The 17,656-nt window shown below is 39.7% G+C and overlaps 2 protein-coding genes across 2 annotated transcripts in view; one reads left to right on the top strand and one right to left on the bottom strand.

The window, feature by feature from the left end:
- LOC110522080 (5'-3' exoribonuclease 2) overlaps positions 1-3,977 on the top strand; it is a 30,118-nt gene extending 26,141 nt beyond the window's left edge. The window contains exons 28-30 of the mRNA XM_021600166.3: positions 126-189; positions 3,403-3,586; positions 3,743-3,977. Coding sequence (XP_021455841.3) covers positions 126-189; positions 3,403-3,586; positions 3,743-3,805 — 311 coding nt within the window. The 3' untranslated portion in view covers positions 3,806-3,977. The remainder of the gene's footprint in view (positions 1-125; positions 190-3,402; positions 3,587-3,742) is intronic.
- Positions 3,852-6,752, bottom strand: nkx2.1c (transcription factor Nkx2.1c). The gene is given in 3 exon segments (NM_001124223.1): positions 3,852-4,298; positions 4,449-6,146; positions 6,322-6,752. Coding segments are annotated over 2 exon segments (1,035 nt in total). The 5' UTR covers positions 6,689-6,752; the 3' UTR covers positions 3,852-4,298; positions 4,449-5,478.
- Between the last annotated feature and the right edge of the window lie 10,904 nt (positions 6,753-17,656).

Below are 17,656 nucleotides of genomic sequence, written 5' to 3'. Positions count from 1 at the left end.
TCTTAGGTAGGTACACCTTAAGTATTGCTGTTTTTAAAAGGGTGTATTGCTCTCGATAGGTTAGTAGCGTGTTAGGGAAATTGGTTCCCCAGAACCACTTTCTGAATGTCTCTCTTTTGTCACAGATTCCAGGCAGCAGGGTCTTCTAGGGGCACCTCCCCCATTCAACCCTGTACAGCAATATCCAAGGTGAGTCTACGGCATTGTCTGCTTTTAATACATAGGCGTGTATTCGCAAGGCCTCTCATCCTGGGCCTGATAAGTAATTGATTGTTGCAGTGGCATTTATATAAACACTTTACGAACGGATGTTGTAGTATTTGTCCAAAGCCCCCACTGCAGCATAGGAAATTAACCATGGTAGTACCTTTTTTTTTATTATTACATGAGGTTTAGTGTAATATACAGTACCAGTCAAAAGTTTGGACACCTACTCAGTCAAGGGTTTTTGTTTTTACTATTTTCTAAATTGTAGAATAATAAAGACATCAACTAGGAATAACACATGGAATCATGTAGTAACCAAAAAAGTGTTAAACAAATCAAAATGATATTTGAGATTCTTCAAAGTAGCCACCCTTTGCCTTAATGACAGCTTTGTACACTTGGCATTCTCAAAACCAGCTTCATGGGGTAGTCACCTGGAATGCATTTCAATTAACAGGTGTGCCTTATTAAAAGTTAATTTGGAATTTCTTTCCTCAGTGTGTTTTGAGCCAATCAAGGTAGGGGTGGTATACAGAAGATAGTCCTATTTGGTAAAAGACCAAGTTCATATTATGGCAAGAACAGCTCAAATAAGCAAAGAGAAATGACAGTCCATTACTTTAAGATATGAAGGTCAGTCAACTTTAAAAGTTTCTTCAAGTGCAGTTGCAAAAACCATCAAGCGCAATGATGAAACTGGCTCTCATGAGGACCGCAACAGGAAAGGAAGACCCAGAGGATAAGTTCATTAGTTACCAGCCTCAGACATTGCAGCCCAAATAAATGCTTCAGAGTTCAAGTAACAGACCCATCTCAACATCGACTGTTCAGAGGAGACTGTGAATCAGGCCTTCATGGTCGAATTGCTGCAAAGAAACCACTACCAAAGGACACCAATAAGAAGCGACTTGCTTGGGCCAAGAAACACGAGCAATGGACATTAGACCGGTGTACATCTGTCCTTTTGGTCTGAGTCCAAATATTAGATTTTTGGTTCCAACTGCCGTGGCTTTGAGAGACGCAGTAGGTGAATGAATGATATCCGCATGTGTGGTTCCCACTGTGATGCATGGAGGAGGAGGTGCTTTGCTGGTCACACTCAGTGATTTACTTAGAAATCAAGGCACAATTAACCAGCATGGCTACCACAGCATTCTGCAGCAATATGCCATCCCATCTGGTTTGCGCTTAGTGGGACTGTCATTTTGATTTTTTAACAGAACAATGACCCAAAACACACCTCCAGGCTGTGTATAGGCTAAATAGCCTATACACAGCCTGGAGGTGTGTTTTGGGTCAAATGACCAAGGAGAGTGATGGAGTGCTGCATCAGATGATCTGGCCTCCACAATCACCTGACCTCATCCAAATTGAGATGGTTTGGGATGAGTTGGACCGAAGAGTGACGGAAAAGCAGCCAGCATATGTGGTAACTCCTTCCAGACTGTTGGAAAAGCTGGTTGAGAGAATGCCAGGAGTGTGCAAAGCTCTCATGACAGCAAAGGGTGGCTATTTTGAAGAATATAAAATATTTTCATTTATTTAACACTTCTTTTTTTTTTGATTACTACATGAGTCCAAATTTGTTATTTTGTAGTTTTGATATATTCACGATTATTCTACTTTGTAGAAAATGGTAAGTATAAAGAAAACCCCTTGAATGAGTAGGTGTCTGAACTTTTGACTGTTACTGTATGTGGTTAGTAGAGAATATTCCAGTGGTTTAGTGGTGACTATGGAGTCACACTTAATGTCCAGGTAGATGACAGGCCTTCCTATATTAGTTGAGCCCACTGGGCTGCACCATGGGGGGGCTTAGAGATGAATTAACAATTTGGGAGTGCTAAACAAATTTCTCTTGAGGTTTGGCCGACTTAATGAGGCATCACTAATACTGCTCCAGCGGTAACATTTCTGCACCACAGCCACTGTGTCCGCACAGACCCGCCATTGTTTCTGGCTCCAGACCTCTTGAAGGACTAATCAGCTTCTTTGGTTCAAATTTTCAGGCCTACCAGGCCTATTGTGGCTCTCCGTCACCTTAGGTCACTAGTTATTAGTGGGAGAATTGAAAACGGTTTCTTTTAACTACTTATACGAACGGGACCGAAATGCAACTCATAAGGAACTTTGAGGAGGGATTACAGATTCCAGTGCTCTGTTAAGTCTGGCATTGGGGAAGAATGTGACATGGTTCAATAATGAGGGATGGGCCCCTCGACAACGGTTCCTACTTTTTTCCTTGGCCAATTGTAGTGAATAAGATGAGACCTTAATGTGGTGGCTTGGCTTATGGATGGACACATTGCTGAGGCGTTATTCATGGAGACCCACTGTGTGCTCATCACACACAGGAAATGTGGTGTCCTCATTTCAGGGATGAATGCAGTTCATGATTCAAGCCACATGTAAATGTATGGTTTATTTCATACTCTGGCATTAATTTAATATTTTTATACTTTCAATCATGTGACATGGGTGGCCCTTTTATTTTTTTATTTTTATGAATTCAATCTCCAGGTCTATACCAATTAGCAGGGATGTTGCTAGGTCACCACGGTCAATTTTGAAGGCTGCATCAATAGAACTTGAAACATATTTTATTTTTGCTCCTGATCAGGTGCTCTGACATACTTAGACTAAATGGGTAGGACAAATGCAGGGAGGGCCTAAAGCCCAAATTGTCCAGCATGGCAAATGTGTTTTGTAGCTGTCAATTAGGAGGAAAGACTGAACTTTCTTTAGAATTCAATACAAATTCTGATTTGTTTATTTGGGTAGGGCCGGGACGATACCAGGATCGCGACAAGGAAACACGAAGTGGATTGAACTTTTGTTGGAAACTAACGTTATGTTGTCATCCAGTCGCGTATTTCTTTTCCAAACTATGGAACACAATATTTTACATACAGCAGGTTTCTAAAGGACCAAAGATTTTAGTCTGCTTCGTGTTTTAATATTCGCCATGGAAAAGATATTGCGATACTGGTATCATTCCGGCCCTAGTCATTAGCTAGATGTTTTAACTTCGTGTTTAACTAATCTGCATTGTTTTAGAATCAAAGGCAAATTGGCAGTGATGTAGTTTTAGTAATCTTCTACAACATGGCAGTTAAGAACCGAATTGCAAATGTAGGCATACAGTCCATAAATGTAAAATCCAAAACGACAATTTTAATGTTTGTTCCCCCGCAGGCAGCAGTATAGTGGTAGTGGTGGGCACGGCTGGGACCGGTCGATGCAGTCCCAGGGAGCTGCCTACCAGCAGAACATGCAGAGAGGAGGCCATGGAGGGGGGCAGGGTCAGAGTGGCTACCACCAACAGCGTGGTCAGGATGACCGTAGAGGAGACCGCAGAGACGACCGTGGAGGACAACCGGTAATGACTTGACTTTGACCATATCCACCTGACGAGGAGGACACCTCCAGATAATTTACACATACTATACTGCACTAGTGGCTGCCGTCTTTGCCCTTTATGCTTTGTTTATTGTGCAGCCCTTCTGACCGGTTTGGTCCTTTCTGTGTTTTACAGGGATACAGCACTGGACGGAATTACCCCTTGCCACCCCCAGCAAGAAGATACAATTGGAGTTAAATTTAGACTTAGATGGGCAGAAGGCGAATATGATTTTTTTTTTTCTCTCGCTATATTTGTCTTTCAGGCTGTTTTACTTGTTTTCTTTTAATAATTCTGAAAATGTTCTTATGTACTGAATTTTTAAGAATAATGCCTGTAAAACTTGTGAAATACAAGTGAGTCAAGACAATTGTGTCATTGTCAGTTTGTTTGTAAAGTTGATATTGACCCTAATTTAGATTAATATTTTATTTCAAATGTTCATAAATATAGCCAAATTAAACGATTCAGCTATTTGCATCACATATACCTTACATTTTCAAATCATATTCCTCCTACCAATCCTCACAATCGCCATAAGCTTTCTGATGTGAAGCATTCATTGAAAAATGTAAACTAAATATTCCTAAATCATAAACATAGCAAGTCTTTGGACAATGGTTTAATTATTTTCGAATGTTTTTGTTTTTTTTGTCAATTCAAAATGTATTGGATTGACAGCTCCATAGCAGTTGCATAGAGGCTTTGTTTGCTACATAGCCTAATCAGAAACCGTATCTCATTTCCTACCGGTTTTAATAAATCAGTCTCTCCCAGTTTCACAGGTACATAAGTAACTTTATGGTCCTTTAAATAGATTTAATTTATTTTATATTAAATAAATATACATAATAGGCCATTCAGTGCCCCTTTATTTAATGGGACCTTATTATTATTATTATTATAAACTAGGCAAATGTATCACTAATAGTTAGCATTTTTGCGTGCTTATATTTCAAATGTTCAAATCAAAGAGCCCACGATTAACAAATTATATTTATTGAAAATGTGAAACAACAATTGAGCTCCAGTTATTACAGTAGTTTGAAAATTCTCGCCTTTCATCTTCGTTTTCCATTGTTTGGCCAAATCAGTCACGGTCCAATTTTAAATTTCCTGCAAATAGTCTTGCATTTTGGGACTTTATCATGCTATACACTACGTGCTTAAATATTTGTTTACTTAACCAGGCCTGCTTGTAACGGTAAGAAATATTGGAAATTATATTTTGACTCTTTCGTTCAATAATTGGGTGATGAGGACTAATAACAAATGTGATTGCATTAGGCCAACGTCTTAATCAAAATTGCGCTATAACCTACACGTCAACTTTGTTACATCCGCATGTGCCACATGAATAAGCAGATATGCTTACATGTCAAGCAATTTATTGTTAGTTCAACTGGATTGTGATTTGTATATATGTATGCTATGCAGCCATCACATTTGTAATTTACAAAAAATGAACGAACAAATATTTCGTTTAAAAACAATCACTGTCACATGAAATGTGTTAACTATATATACAGTTCAGGTTCATTCATCGAAATATTACAATACTTTGGCCTGATACCCTCAATGTGTCCTTAAAGAATTTAATTCCAACAAATAAAACTTCACTCCCTTCACACCGTCACCGAGTGCTTGGAGTCTCATTTTTTTATCAAAAACTCTTCAAAAGTAAAACACGCACGGTCGACTTTCTTAAAAATAGGTGGTCTATGCACCTCTCAAATGTCAAGGAAGTATGGTGCTTCTGTTGTCTATGTCACCAACGATCACTGACTGTCCTTCCCGATGTTTTTATTCGTCTTAAAATCCACTTGATGTATTCTCCAGAATGAAAATATAAAATGGCAGGTTTCTCCCTTTTACCAAGTTCTACCATAAAGCAGGTTTGAACTGACCATGTTATTGGTGTACTCGAGGAGAGCCGCGTCTGTCTGAGCCATGTTTATCTGGCTGTGTAGGATAGGGGAACTGGGGGACATTTCCTCCAATTCTTCGGATGATAACGGATTATTCACCTGCTGATTATGGTGATTAACCACCGCACTTCCCGATGCCGTCATCGCACCACCGGACGCGTTCTGCTGCTGCTGCACCTGCTGTTGCCCAGACGTCGTTATGCTTGACCCGTTCTGGCAGGGTTTGCCATCCTTCACGAGAACCGGGACTGCTACCCGCCTCGGTGACTGTTGCTGTGAGCACACACTGCCGTTCTCCTGTTGAATCTGCTGGTTCGCTTTGTCCTTTGCCTGGCGTTTCATTTTGTACCTGTGGTTCTGAAACCAAATTTTTACCTGGGTCGGTGTCAGGTGGATCATGCTTGCCAGGTGTTCTCTCTCGGGTGCCGACAGGTATTTCTGCTGCTTAAAGCGCCTCTCCAGCTCGTACACCTGGGCCTGAGAGAAGAGCACCCGTCGTTTTCTCCTGGGCGCAGAGTGTAAGGTGACCATGGATTTGGTGGCATCCATCCCTGCCAATGTCCCCATCCCGGTCATGTTCATCCCTGTGGTAGCCCCCATGAATCTAGAAACTTCAATGGCACAGTTAAATAAATGCATATTAGATACCGGTTTAGTTTTAAATTATTTGAATTTAATCGTGGTGCGCAATTCAATTAATCACCATTTCAAGTTGTAGTTTACATTTAAGTTATTCAAAACGAATTGCATTTAAAAGTAACATCAAAGGCTACTTGTTCAACTTACTTGTTGGGTAGCGGGGTTCGGTGTTTGCGCTATACCATGCAGTTGCTGCTGCGCCGTTTCTCATTGTGTCTTGGTAAGACGGGAGGTCTCCCATATTCCCGATGCTCCCATTACAGTAGCCTCCTATGGCACTGGAAAATTGGGAGACGCTGTGTGGCATGTGATAGGTGCTCCCCACCCCGGTGTTATGGCACATGGCGTGCTGCTGGATGCCTGGTTGAGACACCTGAGTTTGTCGGTATGCGCCCAGCGAAGACGCGAGGTTCCCTGTACTGTCCATGCCTCCAAACTTTCTGTAGGTCTCCTCGATCGGGCTTAAAATATCTGTCACTGAGAAAGGAGTTGAGTGCTTTGGGCTCAAGGACATGGTTTAGCCCGCAGGTGAATTTGGCTGAACGCGGAACAAGTCCGACGGTAGTGTTGTGTCTCTGCTGCAGGACACCTACAAGAGTACTTGTGAGTCCGTCTGAGATTTCCAATGGATCGCCTTGGAGAAGGAGGGGAGCCTTGGGCGCTCTTATCTTGTCTTGACTCTAGCCAGGCGCCAGGTTTACGACAAACACGAGGGGCGGAGCAACGAGCCAAACATGCCAACAATGGGCATTGACATTTTAACCGGGTAATTTAGGAACATTTTAGTTTTGAGTTAAGATAAGCAAGATGTCATTTAGATGGTTTAAACGTCAATTTGATAAATACATGTGATATGGAACTAATTCGAAAAGTATATATTTTTTTATTCTTTGGTCGGATTTCAAGTGAGGCAATGGGCTATAGTTTTGGTGCATTCGGGTAAAGCTGTTGCTCCAGCCAAAAAATAAAATGGCAACCTTTTTCTTAACTCGAGAGCTCTTCGAACAGACACCAGAGACCGAATCAGGCACCACAATGAAGACTTTCTTTCACCATCCAAGCTGTCACATTCTGCATTTAAGGGTGTGATTATATATATTTTTCAATTGACAAATTGGTAGGCTTGCATTACCCCATACAATAACGATCATAAAAATTATATTATTTTTGCTTCTTTACAAAATGTAATCAGACAATACAATGGATTAGTATTTTAAAATAATACTTTATTAGATGTGAAAATAACCAACCCTATGTTATTAATCGCGTTTAATGTGTCACTCATTGGAAGACAAACAAATTCCACTTTTGCTTACTTGTCCAGTCATCCTGGTACTTTCCAATTAGGCCTATTTAATTGTGGATATGGGAACGGATAGAGTAGCCTATGGCACAATGTCCTACACCGCAAAGATGGCATGGATTCAAATCAAAGTTCAGTCCTTGATGTGAACGAGATTCATCAAAGACAATTAAATGTGTATTAAGTCCTTATCTATTTTAAAATCAAAAAGATGGATCACCAATAGCATGCTAATTGAGTTAATAACTCATTGTTGCCATTTACTTTGATCTATAATGGTAATTTATCTCTGGTAGAACACCGGACAACGGCAGGTTGAATCAACGTTGCTTCCATGTCATTTAAACAACAATGTGTGTGACGTTGAATGAAGGTGGAAAAGTTGTCAACATAAGCGATTTTTTTTTTACCCAACGTTTAACCTAAATCCAATGACATGGTGACATTTTGTTGATTTCACATTGAATGAAAATAAGTTGACAGTTCAACCAAAAACGGTCTTTAAACTGACGTCTGTGCCCAGTTAGAAACGAGTTCACCTGCTCATCCAATGCTTCAGAGGTAGGCTATGCGAGCCGCATGCAGGCTAATCTGAACATTTTAAAAAGGTAAAATATAGGCCATACGGTGATTTCGCGACTTAAATTACTATAAAACTGTCTAAATCATTTTTAGGCTACCTCGAATGTTTGAGAGGTATTGACTTGACAACAGGTGAGTTGATTTCCGTGAAATTATCTTTTGTCAATCTGTTTTAAATGAATTATACTTGATAATTTCTTATCCGTGCAGATAGCGGTAGTCTATATGCTAAAATCCCTGTGGCAGAAAGAGGTGGCAAGACCAGGAAATGACAAGTGCTGAAGCACAGTCACATTTGTGCAGCCCACACACATGCATTTTCAACATTAATTTTTTTATAATTAAATAATTGTTTTGTGAATGTGAATTTTTCAGATTTTAGGCCAAGTATGGTAATCATAAATCATATAAAACGTATATTCTTGATAAATGGCCTTGTCTTGATTCTGTCTGATAGGCGATCTTGCTTAGTCAAGATGTAGGGTTAGGCAATTTTTCTGTAGACCACTTTTTAAAATTCTGATTGGCTATAGCCTAATGTCATTTATCAACAATTTAATTTGAATACCATTTTGCTCTTTCATTTTTTGTTAGTCCTAGGCTACAACAAAGTTTTCAGCCTAGCACAATTGTAGCATCGGCTATAATGCTCATTTGTAAAAATATGTTCAGATCGGATAACATCTTAGTTGTCTGCTTTCCATAATGCATCTGTTGAATGAGCCATATAATAAACGAATTGTATTGTGGTGGATGGCTCTTTTCGGTCTTTTTCCTGGATGTAGCCCCATGCAAATAACCAAACCGCTCAATCTTGGGGACCTTTCAAAAGGTATGGTTATGGGCTACTGCACTCAAATTTCTTCCATTCCAACCACGTTCCCATTATCATGACTGCACAGAGAAACATTCGATAACAAAAATAGCAATAATGACTTCGGTCTTTCTATTGAAACTTGCATGTCTCGGGACCATAAATACATAGGCCTATATTCACAAAATGTTTTTCCATTTTATGTACCACTATCGCTTGTGCTGGTATATAGCATGAAAAGGGAATCTTTCCAGCTCGGGTCTGTTGAATTCCAGCTTATTGCAGGTAACTTGTTTTTGTCTTGATGTTTTCATTTACTGTAACTTTTTTGAATGAATGTTAATTTGATCAATATTAATTCAACCGGTAAAATTAGACTCAAATTGTTATGCTAGATTAGTGTTCCATAACCCAGTCGTTGGTGTAGCTATGGAAACCCGATAGGATAATTACGGTTCTTCTTGATATGTTACACCATTTATTTATATATACAAACCCATAATAGGTCAAAATCGTAGCCTATAGGAATGTATTTTAGTGTTATTACATTATTAGGCTACATCATTATAGAAATATACCCCATAGGCTATCTATAGGCCTATAACTTTCGTTGAGTTTCATATTATGAAACAAGTCCAAGTAATGTTCCATTTAGACTACATACTGTTTTCCACTAGCTAGTAAATTCAGTATCACTTGTAATCAGATCAACATTTGCACCATAATTAATATAGCGCAAAGCAAAACAGACATTTTGATTGGGAAAGAAGATAGGAGACACTCGAGCACTAATCAGAACAATGACCCTCAATGATAGAGGCCTGTGTTTGGACTTTCCAGCAATGACCGATTCTCTTGAGGTGACTGTAGCCTTCAGTAACTAACTATAGTGGGAATTCGGAATGATCTTTGAATTGTGTTAACGTTGTGCTATTTACTAGCTCTATAATTTTGCATCACCTCTCTATCCCCCATAAACGCACAGCCTACTTGCATATCGAACATTTTGAGATAATATACAAAAAAACGCAAGCAACTCTTTTGAGGTTATATTTGAAAAGATCCCGAACGTCTTGGAGTAGAGGGATGGCATATTTGCTGTCAATGGGGCACTTGATGCATTCCGCCACCACTGGCTCAATAACATGAGAGAGATTTGGAGAGGTCAGTAAAGGGGTTCTGCGCTTAGAGTGAGGGCCCGGGTCCTGAACCGTTCCTGCTAATGCACCGGAGATGTAAGTGAAGCAAATGAGCTTGTGTGGAGTCCGTGCTTGTTAACCCAATTCAACAAAATGAAAAGCTATGATCTCAACTTTCATGTCACGGTGAGGGCAACAAGAAAGAAACAAGATGGGTGGAAATTATTCACTGGAGTATTTTTGTAGCAAACACTGTTCGACGGTTTCAGAATGTTGGACAATTGTGGTATATTCCTTTCTCAGGCGAAACACTTACAGAAGTGGAATCCCAGCTCTTCGCAAGACAAATGGCAGCTGTATTAAGCTACGCGCCAGTGCGGCAAGCTACCAAAGGCATCGAATCGTGTTGCAACATCATTCCATGTGCACCGGACGATGGAAAAGGCCCCCCATGACTACAATCAACCTGTAGGCCTGCTCTCTTTGTTTGGGCAATGTCTTATGAACGATTAGTTCATTTCAATTACACCAAAAGCTGTGGGTATTTGCTCAACGGAGGGCCTAGGCTATGTTTGCCGATGACACTGTCTAACAGAATTGTAAATAATGGCAATATGTTTCAAAAGAGTAGTCACATTTACATATTAATGTTGCACGGCAGGTGCACGGTTGCTATAACTTGGAGGTAGGCTAGCCTATAAACCCTATCAAAATAGCTTTTTGAGCAGGCACGAGAAAAATCGCGTTGGTGGTCTGGAGAGGGCAGTGGTAGCCCCTAAATTAATAAATCAAGAATTGGAATATGAATTTAGTTGATACAGTGGTGAATTAAGTATAGTCTACTAATCAAAATGTTGACATTCGGAAGAAACATCATGGCAAAATGAAACGTCAGGCCTAGTCATTGCTTTGGAATCAAATGTAGACAAGCCTGTCACCAAAGAATGATGGATAATAGAGAATTGTTTTAGCTTATGACATATGAATGTATTATTTCACAAACCTGTCATATTTTTATTGATATAATGGAAGCACTTCGGTAACTTGTAAAGAGCATTTTAAGCATTGCGAATGAAAAAGTTGTATTATAGACACCATTGATGCCTACTGTGTGCCATCTTTTCCAGAAAATTGTATAGGCTGTATACTCACTATATAAAGTGCTGACAGCATAATTACTACTATCCTACTGTAGCAAATAATAATAGTATAGACGTATTATTAGAAGTAGATAGCAGCTTTTTCTCAAGCTTTCGGCCCATGGGCGGCTTTAATTGATTGCTTTATTGTATTTAGATTTCGCCAATGTGAATTTCAGATTATTGCACCAAACTGTTTAATCTTCTTTCATGAGTAGCATAGATGAAGTGATAAACGTGTGTGCCAAGCCTCCTCAGTCAAGACCCTCTCATCCACTCCAGTATTATTTGTATTTTAATTCATGTTTCTTATATTATAAATTAAATTATGCTTATATGGGGGCTTTAGCATTGGACCAAGTGTGGATTTAAAGTGTATTTATTAAAAGTGCGATTTGATGATATCAGCAGCCGATGTGATCAAATCAATTATCGTACATAGGCTTAAAACTTTAGATAGTTGGGAGGTCTTTATTCTATCAGAATAAATATAACTATTTATATGTACACCTCCACCAAGAAATGTCGTGCATTAACAATTAACAAAACGGAAACTTTACCGTTCTAAGCTAATGTTCTTTGTGCGTTTTAACTCTTTTTTTTTATGTAAAAAAAATTATATTTTGGAAGTGGAATTGGTCGAATGCCATAATCTTTTTGTAAACGGGTTTACCCCCCCCCCCCCCCTTAGATTATCCTGTCCTTTGTTTTATTGTCGTTATTACAAATCTTGGAAGCGACTGACACGTTCGTCTATTCAGTTATTTGGGTCTGTTCCTCGAAAAGAGTCCCTTTTGACATTTTAAGTAGAAACCATGCACCAATATTTTATTTTAGAAACCTTTTATATTAACTGAAGTCCTTTTTAATATAGACCACAGGGTATTTTAATTCATCAGATTTGTTATATGAACAAAGGTTTGCTAAAGTGCCCTCCGTCAACCCTGTGTCACTTCTAGGAAGATTTGAACTCAGTTAATCTCCACATTGTAAAGTTTCCCCATCATTGTAAAGCCCTAGTTACTTTGTTGCTTTGACAAAGTCATTTCTGAAGATTATTATTTCGGCTATTTCATATGATTAGTTAAGATTAAGATTAAGATAAATCTCATGCAGTCTTGTTTCCAAGTTTGAACACTGGAATGTGAGAAGTCATCTACACCTTGATTAGGATTAAAGGAATCCTCATTATTTTGTTGAATGATTTTACAATTTGAGCGTAATTTTCTATAGCATACACTCTCTTCTGAAAGTCTAACAGGAGTGGGGCAGGTGTGGTTTAGCGAGAATGATCGCTAGAGCAGCTGCTCACTGATTTGATGGCTCCAGCACAGTTCCACCGCTGACATCGCCAAACATCCGCTATGCTGGGTGTGTGCTATTGCAGGTTAACGCTTGATCGGATTGAATCTAGGCCTAATAAAACAAAAAAAAACCAAAGAGACATTGCACATCTAATAGTGAAATCATCGCGTAAAAGCGGTGAGCTAGTTCTACTATTTTTATGGCCAGACAGGTTACCCGTTAAACAAATCAGTGTTAGACGTCCATACATGTCTGAGGACATCGGGAGATGTCATGGAAACCGTCCACTAGGGGCAACAATGAGCACTGTTACCTTCAAGTAGGTTTCGTTTTTTTTCTAGGGCGTTGTGGAACGGGAAGGACGAACAGGAGTAAGGATCCTCTGATTCCAAAGGTTGCACGTTGGAATCCAGCGATAGAAAGTAGTTTATTTTTATTTGTTTATATTTTTGTTTTTTAATTCTATCCCAAACCTTAACCCTAACCTTAAGAAGTCTGAGTTAATGCCTAAACTTAACCTTAACTTGTGACGGTCAACACAGTTACTTTATTTAGCACTTAAAAGTCACTTACTGCAGATGTGTTTTTTTTTTTTTTTTACCAAGTTACACTTCTCAAAAGGCACAGGAAGAGTGGACGACCCATTTGTTATTCATCCATATAAAACAATGTCATCCACCTGTGATCTCAAGAAAAATGAATGTTATAGGATATTGTTTTTGGATTGCACCAGCAATCACCAAATAGCCTAGTTAGCTGTTAGACGAGTTGTACCAATGACGATAATGATGACGATAGGCCTATAGCCCATATACGCCTATACTGCAGCTATATAGCCTATCACAAGGCCATCTTTCTCAGGTGTTTCTATGAAACACAAATCAATATCAGGTCCAATCACCTAAAGAGCACACACATCAATATGCATTTCCAGTTCTGGGTATTTCTCCATATATCTCTCTCCTCGATGCTGGATACCAGACATCCCAGCACAAATGTACAACAGCTCTTTTGATAGCCTATGTTTAGTCTTTTTTTTAATTTTTTGACACCTTGAGGCAAAGCATCAATACTGGTTTGATAGGGAATGTGGATATTTAATGTATTCTATACCACCTTCAATGTCCTTGTTAAGCCAATAAATTGTTTATATTATAACAAATATAAACGTATATGTGTGTATATACTGTATAAACATGTTCTATTGTGATTCTTTCCCCCATTGCCAAAACAAATTGAGAGCTACCGTGGTGAAATATTTACCCATTCTTATTCCTGCACATGTGGCTAGAAAACATCTGTACAAAACAAAGATCCAATGAATATGAATCTGCAGTCTATAATTAAAGGGCCACTTGGAAAGGCATGAATATGCAAAGACATCCACCAAGAACAAGGAAGATGTTTGTATTCTGGGAAGAAGACCACTTCGCTGGACATGGCTGATCCTTGCCCTGGTGCATTGTGCATGCACTTCAAATGAACTGTGATTGTGCCTTTGATGTGAGTCATTGTATCATTCTGGCCAATTTAGAGTTTGCAGATGCAGGGTGTAATGTGACGGCTGTACACTACAGCCTCACACAGCTGAGCCGTAGCCCATAGCATACTGTGAGGAGCATGAGAACAGTCTGTAAAGATGTACTTCTGTTATGTGGTAATGATATGTACACTGAACATAAATATAAAAGCAACATGCAACAATTTCAAAGATTTTACTGAGTTACGTTTCATATAAAGAATATATCAGTCAATTGAAATAAATTCATTAGGCCCTAATCTATGGATTCCACGTGACTGGGCAGGGGTGCAGGCATGGGTGGGCCTTGTAGAGCATAAGAATGACGTTGGAGACAGCTTATGGTAGAGGAATGCACATTCATATTCTCTGGCAACAGCACTGGTGTACATTCCTGCAGTCAGCATGCCAATTGCACGCTCCGTCAAAACTTTAGACATCTGTGTTGTGTGACAAAACTGCACATTTTAGAGTGGCCTTCTATTGTCCCCAACACAAGGTGCACCTGTGTAATGGCTATGCCGTTTAATCAGCTTCTTGATATGCCACACCTGTCAGGTGGATGGATTATCTTGGCAAAGGAGAAATGCTCACTAACAGGGATGTAAACAAATTTGTGCACAAAATTTGTGAGAAATAAGCTTTTTGTGCTTTTTTTTATTTCAGCTCATGAAACATGGGATCAATACTTCACATGTTGTGTTTATATTTTTGTTCAGTGTAGGATATACCCATTGATTCTTGAAGAATATACCTTATGCCTTATGAGCATAGTACAACTTTATATGCTGATGATATAATAATTCTATCATGTTGAATATAATGTAATATATAATATGATGGATATTATCACTATTTCAGTCAGGTTATTCAGGTGTAATATGACTTTCTGCCGCTTGATCTAATACACTGTAATAAAAAGCACAGCCACAAAGTGTCCAACAGCGAGTATTATGACAAGTGGCACTTTGCAGTGTTGGTATCTCAATTAAATTGATTTTCTCTGGCCAATTCTTTAGAAGTGCACGTCACAATTCATTTAGCAAACCACGTAAACACTCAGGAGAGTGATTGCATTTTCATCTAAATCACCCATATCCCTGTCCCAGATAACCAAAGAAGATTGCCCTCAGGAAAAATGCAGTATTTGAAATGAGGCATTGATATTATGAGACTAATCACGTTGTGTGTTCTCTTTTGTGTTACGGAGACACCGTCATTATGGTGTGAAAAGACAGTTACAGTGGATTTCCACCCACCTGGCAGAACAGTTCCCGACAGTTTATCCCTCCTGTGAGAGACATCATTAACACTCTATAGGCTGTAATGATTTTAGTTCTTATGTTATATGGAGGATCTCCCAATAGAACCCTTGGCAAATAGACTCTGACCTCTATGTGGTTAATTGCATCCTAAGATCCTTTTTGTTGTTGTTGTCAGGGCCATTCCCCTCTATGTGTTGTCCCTTGTGTGACTCCCTACGTATTATCATTAGAGTTCCTAACATTGAAGCTGTAGGAAAACTAGTACATTTGGCCCAGGTTTTTCTGCAGTTACTTCCTCACTATAAGAAAACCTTTTATACCAGGTAAAGGGTGCTCATACCACAATTGAGCTGAGGTGAAAATGTATATTATGTTCCTATTTGAATTCATATTTCAACTCAAATTTCGAAAATGCTATTTTGTGAAACCCATCCATTCTCACAAACCTGGTGCACGTCTGTGTGGCATTGGACTACTATTTACCCTCTCCCTTAGATTTCCAGTTTTTCAATTTCTACTTCTTACACACACACACACACTCTCTCTCTCTCTCTCTCTCTCTCTCTCTCTCTCTCTCTCTCTGTCCCTCATTCTCTCTCTTCTCCATTTAATCCCCTGCTCTTGTGAAGAGCAATGGGACAAGCAGCTGTGCTCCCGGGGCTCTTGGAAAGGCAGCCACTCAAACCACTCACAGGAGGGATCCAGACCACCTGGCTCCTGTCCTGGCCAGCCCAGCTTCCATCTCCCAGCCAGGGGAAGATGGGGCTGCCGTTAAAGACTCACACTATAGCCGGGGTGGGGGATGGGGAAGAGTGATCGTCGACCTCTGACCCTCAGTACTCTCCCAGTGTGTCCCGATGGACACCATAACACACAACACAGACGAATCTATGGAATCTATGAACAAAGTAGATTTTCAGTGCATGCAACAACAAAAAAGTTGATCCAACGTCATTGAGTTTTGTTGCATCATGTATTTAACAGGATATATTTCCCTACACCATGTCAAAAAAAGAAAGAAACAATACTTTAAGAGAACATTTTGTGTTGAACATGATGAACAAGGGGTCCTACATCTGGGTATATTTAATCCACAATAAAAGCCTGGCTCTGTTAGGTTGTGTTACTGAGTTCAGCTGCTCCTCCCTTGCACAATCAAATCAAATCAAATGTATTAGTCACATACACATGGTTAGCAGATGTTAATGCGAGTGTAGCGAAATGCTTGTGCTTCTAGTTCCGACAATGCAGTAATAACCAACGAGTAATCTAACCTAACAATTCCAAAACGACTACCTTATACACACAAGTGTAAAGGGATAAAGAATATGTACATAAAGATATATGAATGAGGGATGGTACAGAACGGCATAGGCAAGATGCAGTAGATGGTATCGAGTACAGTATATACATATGAGATGAGTAATGTAGGGTATGTAAACAAAGTGGCATAGTTTGAAGTGGCTAGTGATACATGTATTACATAAAGATGCAGTAGATGATATAGAGTACAGTATATACATATACATATGAGAGGAGTAATGAAGGGTATGTAAACATTATATTATACAATCCCTCCATCGCTCAGGTCCGAGGTCAAGACTACGCCACAATGTCTCGCTCCATACAATAGTCAAAATGCATACTTTTCTTGGTTTTGTTTACCACAGACATTGTCACTTTCGCATCACGTTACCCCAAGGACAGCTGTGGTTGAGAAGCCAAGTAGCGTACACATGCATTCTACCCATAGGGTATGTCCCAAATGACACACCATTCCCTATGGGCCCTGGTAAAAAAATTGTGCACTATAGAGGTGCCGTTTGGGACACCCACCCCCAGTTTGGCTGTGTGCTTGGACTGCAGCGTCGGTCGGATCCCTAGTGAAGAGCTCTTGAGAGTGTGTGGGCGACAAGCAGCCAAGCGAGGCCACGCTTAGACAAGTAGACAAGACTTCCAGAGCGCCACCGTGCTGTGGGTATGACAGAGGTGGAGAGGGCACTGAGTAAACATGGGGGGTGTAGCCATTGTCCAGGAGGGGTTGGATGATGACTCATAATGCTCCTTCCAGAGGATCAGGGCCCGGTTGCATGAAACACCACAGGTACATTTTCCACTTATCTTCTCCCTTAAAGTTCCTTAAATGTAAATAAGTTGCACAAAACAGGTAAATTCCCTCCTTAAATTAAGTGAAAAAGTTAAAGGTGCCCATGAGGTCCCTTAACGGCTTCATTCAGTATAGATATCAACGGCATTTGTGGAATGTTTCCTTCATCTGCCCTGGTTTCCAAAGGAAAACATCAACCAGCTAGCTAAACAATGGAAGGTGCACAGTCCATGGCCACAAAGCTAGCTGGCTTGTTTTTTTTAAACCTTTATTTAACTAGGCAATTCAGCCAATAACACATTCATATTT

This window comes from Oncorhynchus mykiss, chromosome 4 (assembly GCF_057628025.1).
Source record: "Oncorhynchus mykiss isolate SJ-2025 chromosome 4, ASM5762802v1, whole genome shotgun sequence".
In the NCBI taxonomy this organism is placed as follows: Eukaryota; Metazoa; Chordata; class Actinopteri; order Salmoniformes; family Salmonidae; genus Oncorhynchus; species Oncorhynchus mykiss.
This window is presented reverse-complemented; position numbering and strand designations above follow the sequence as displayed.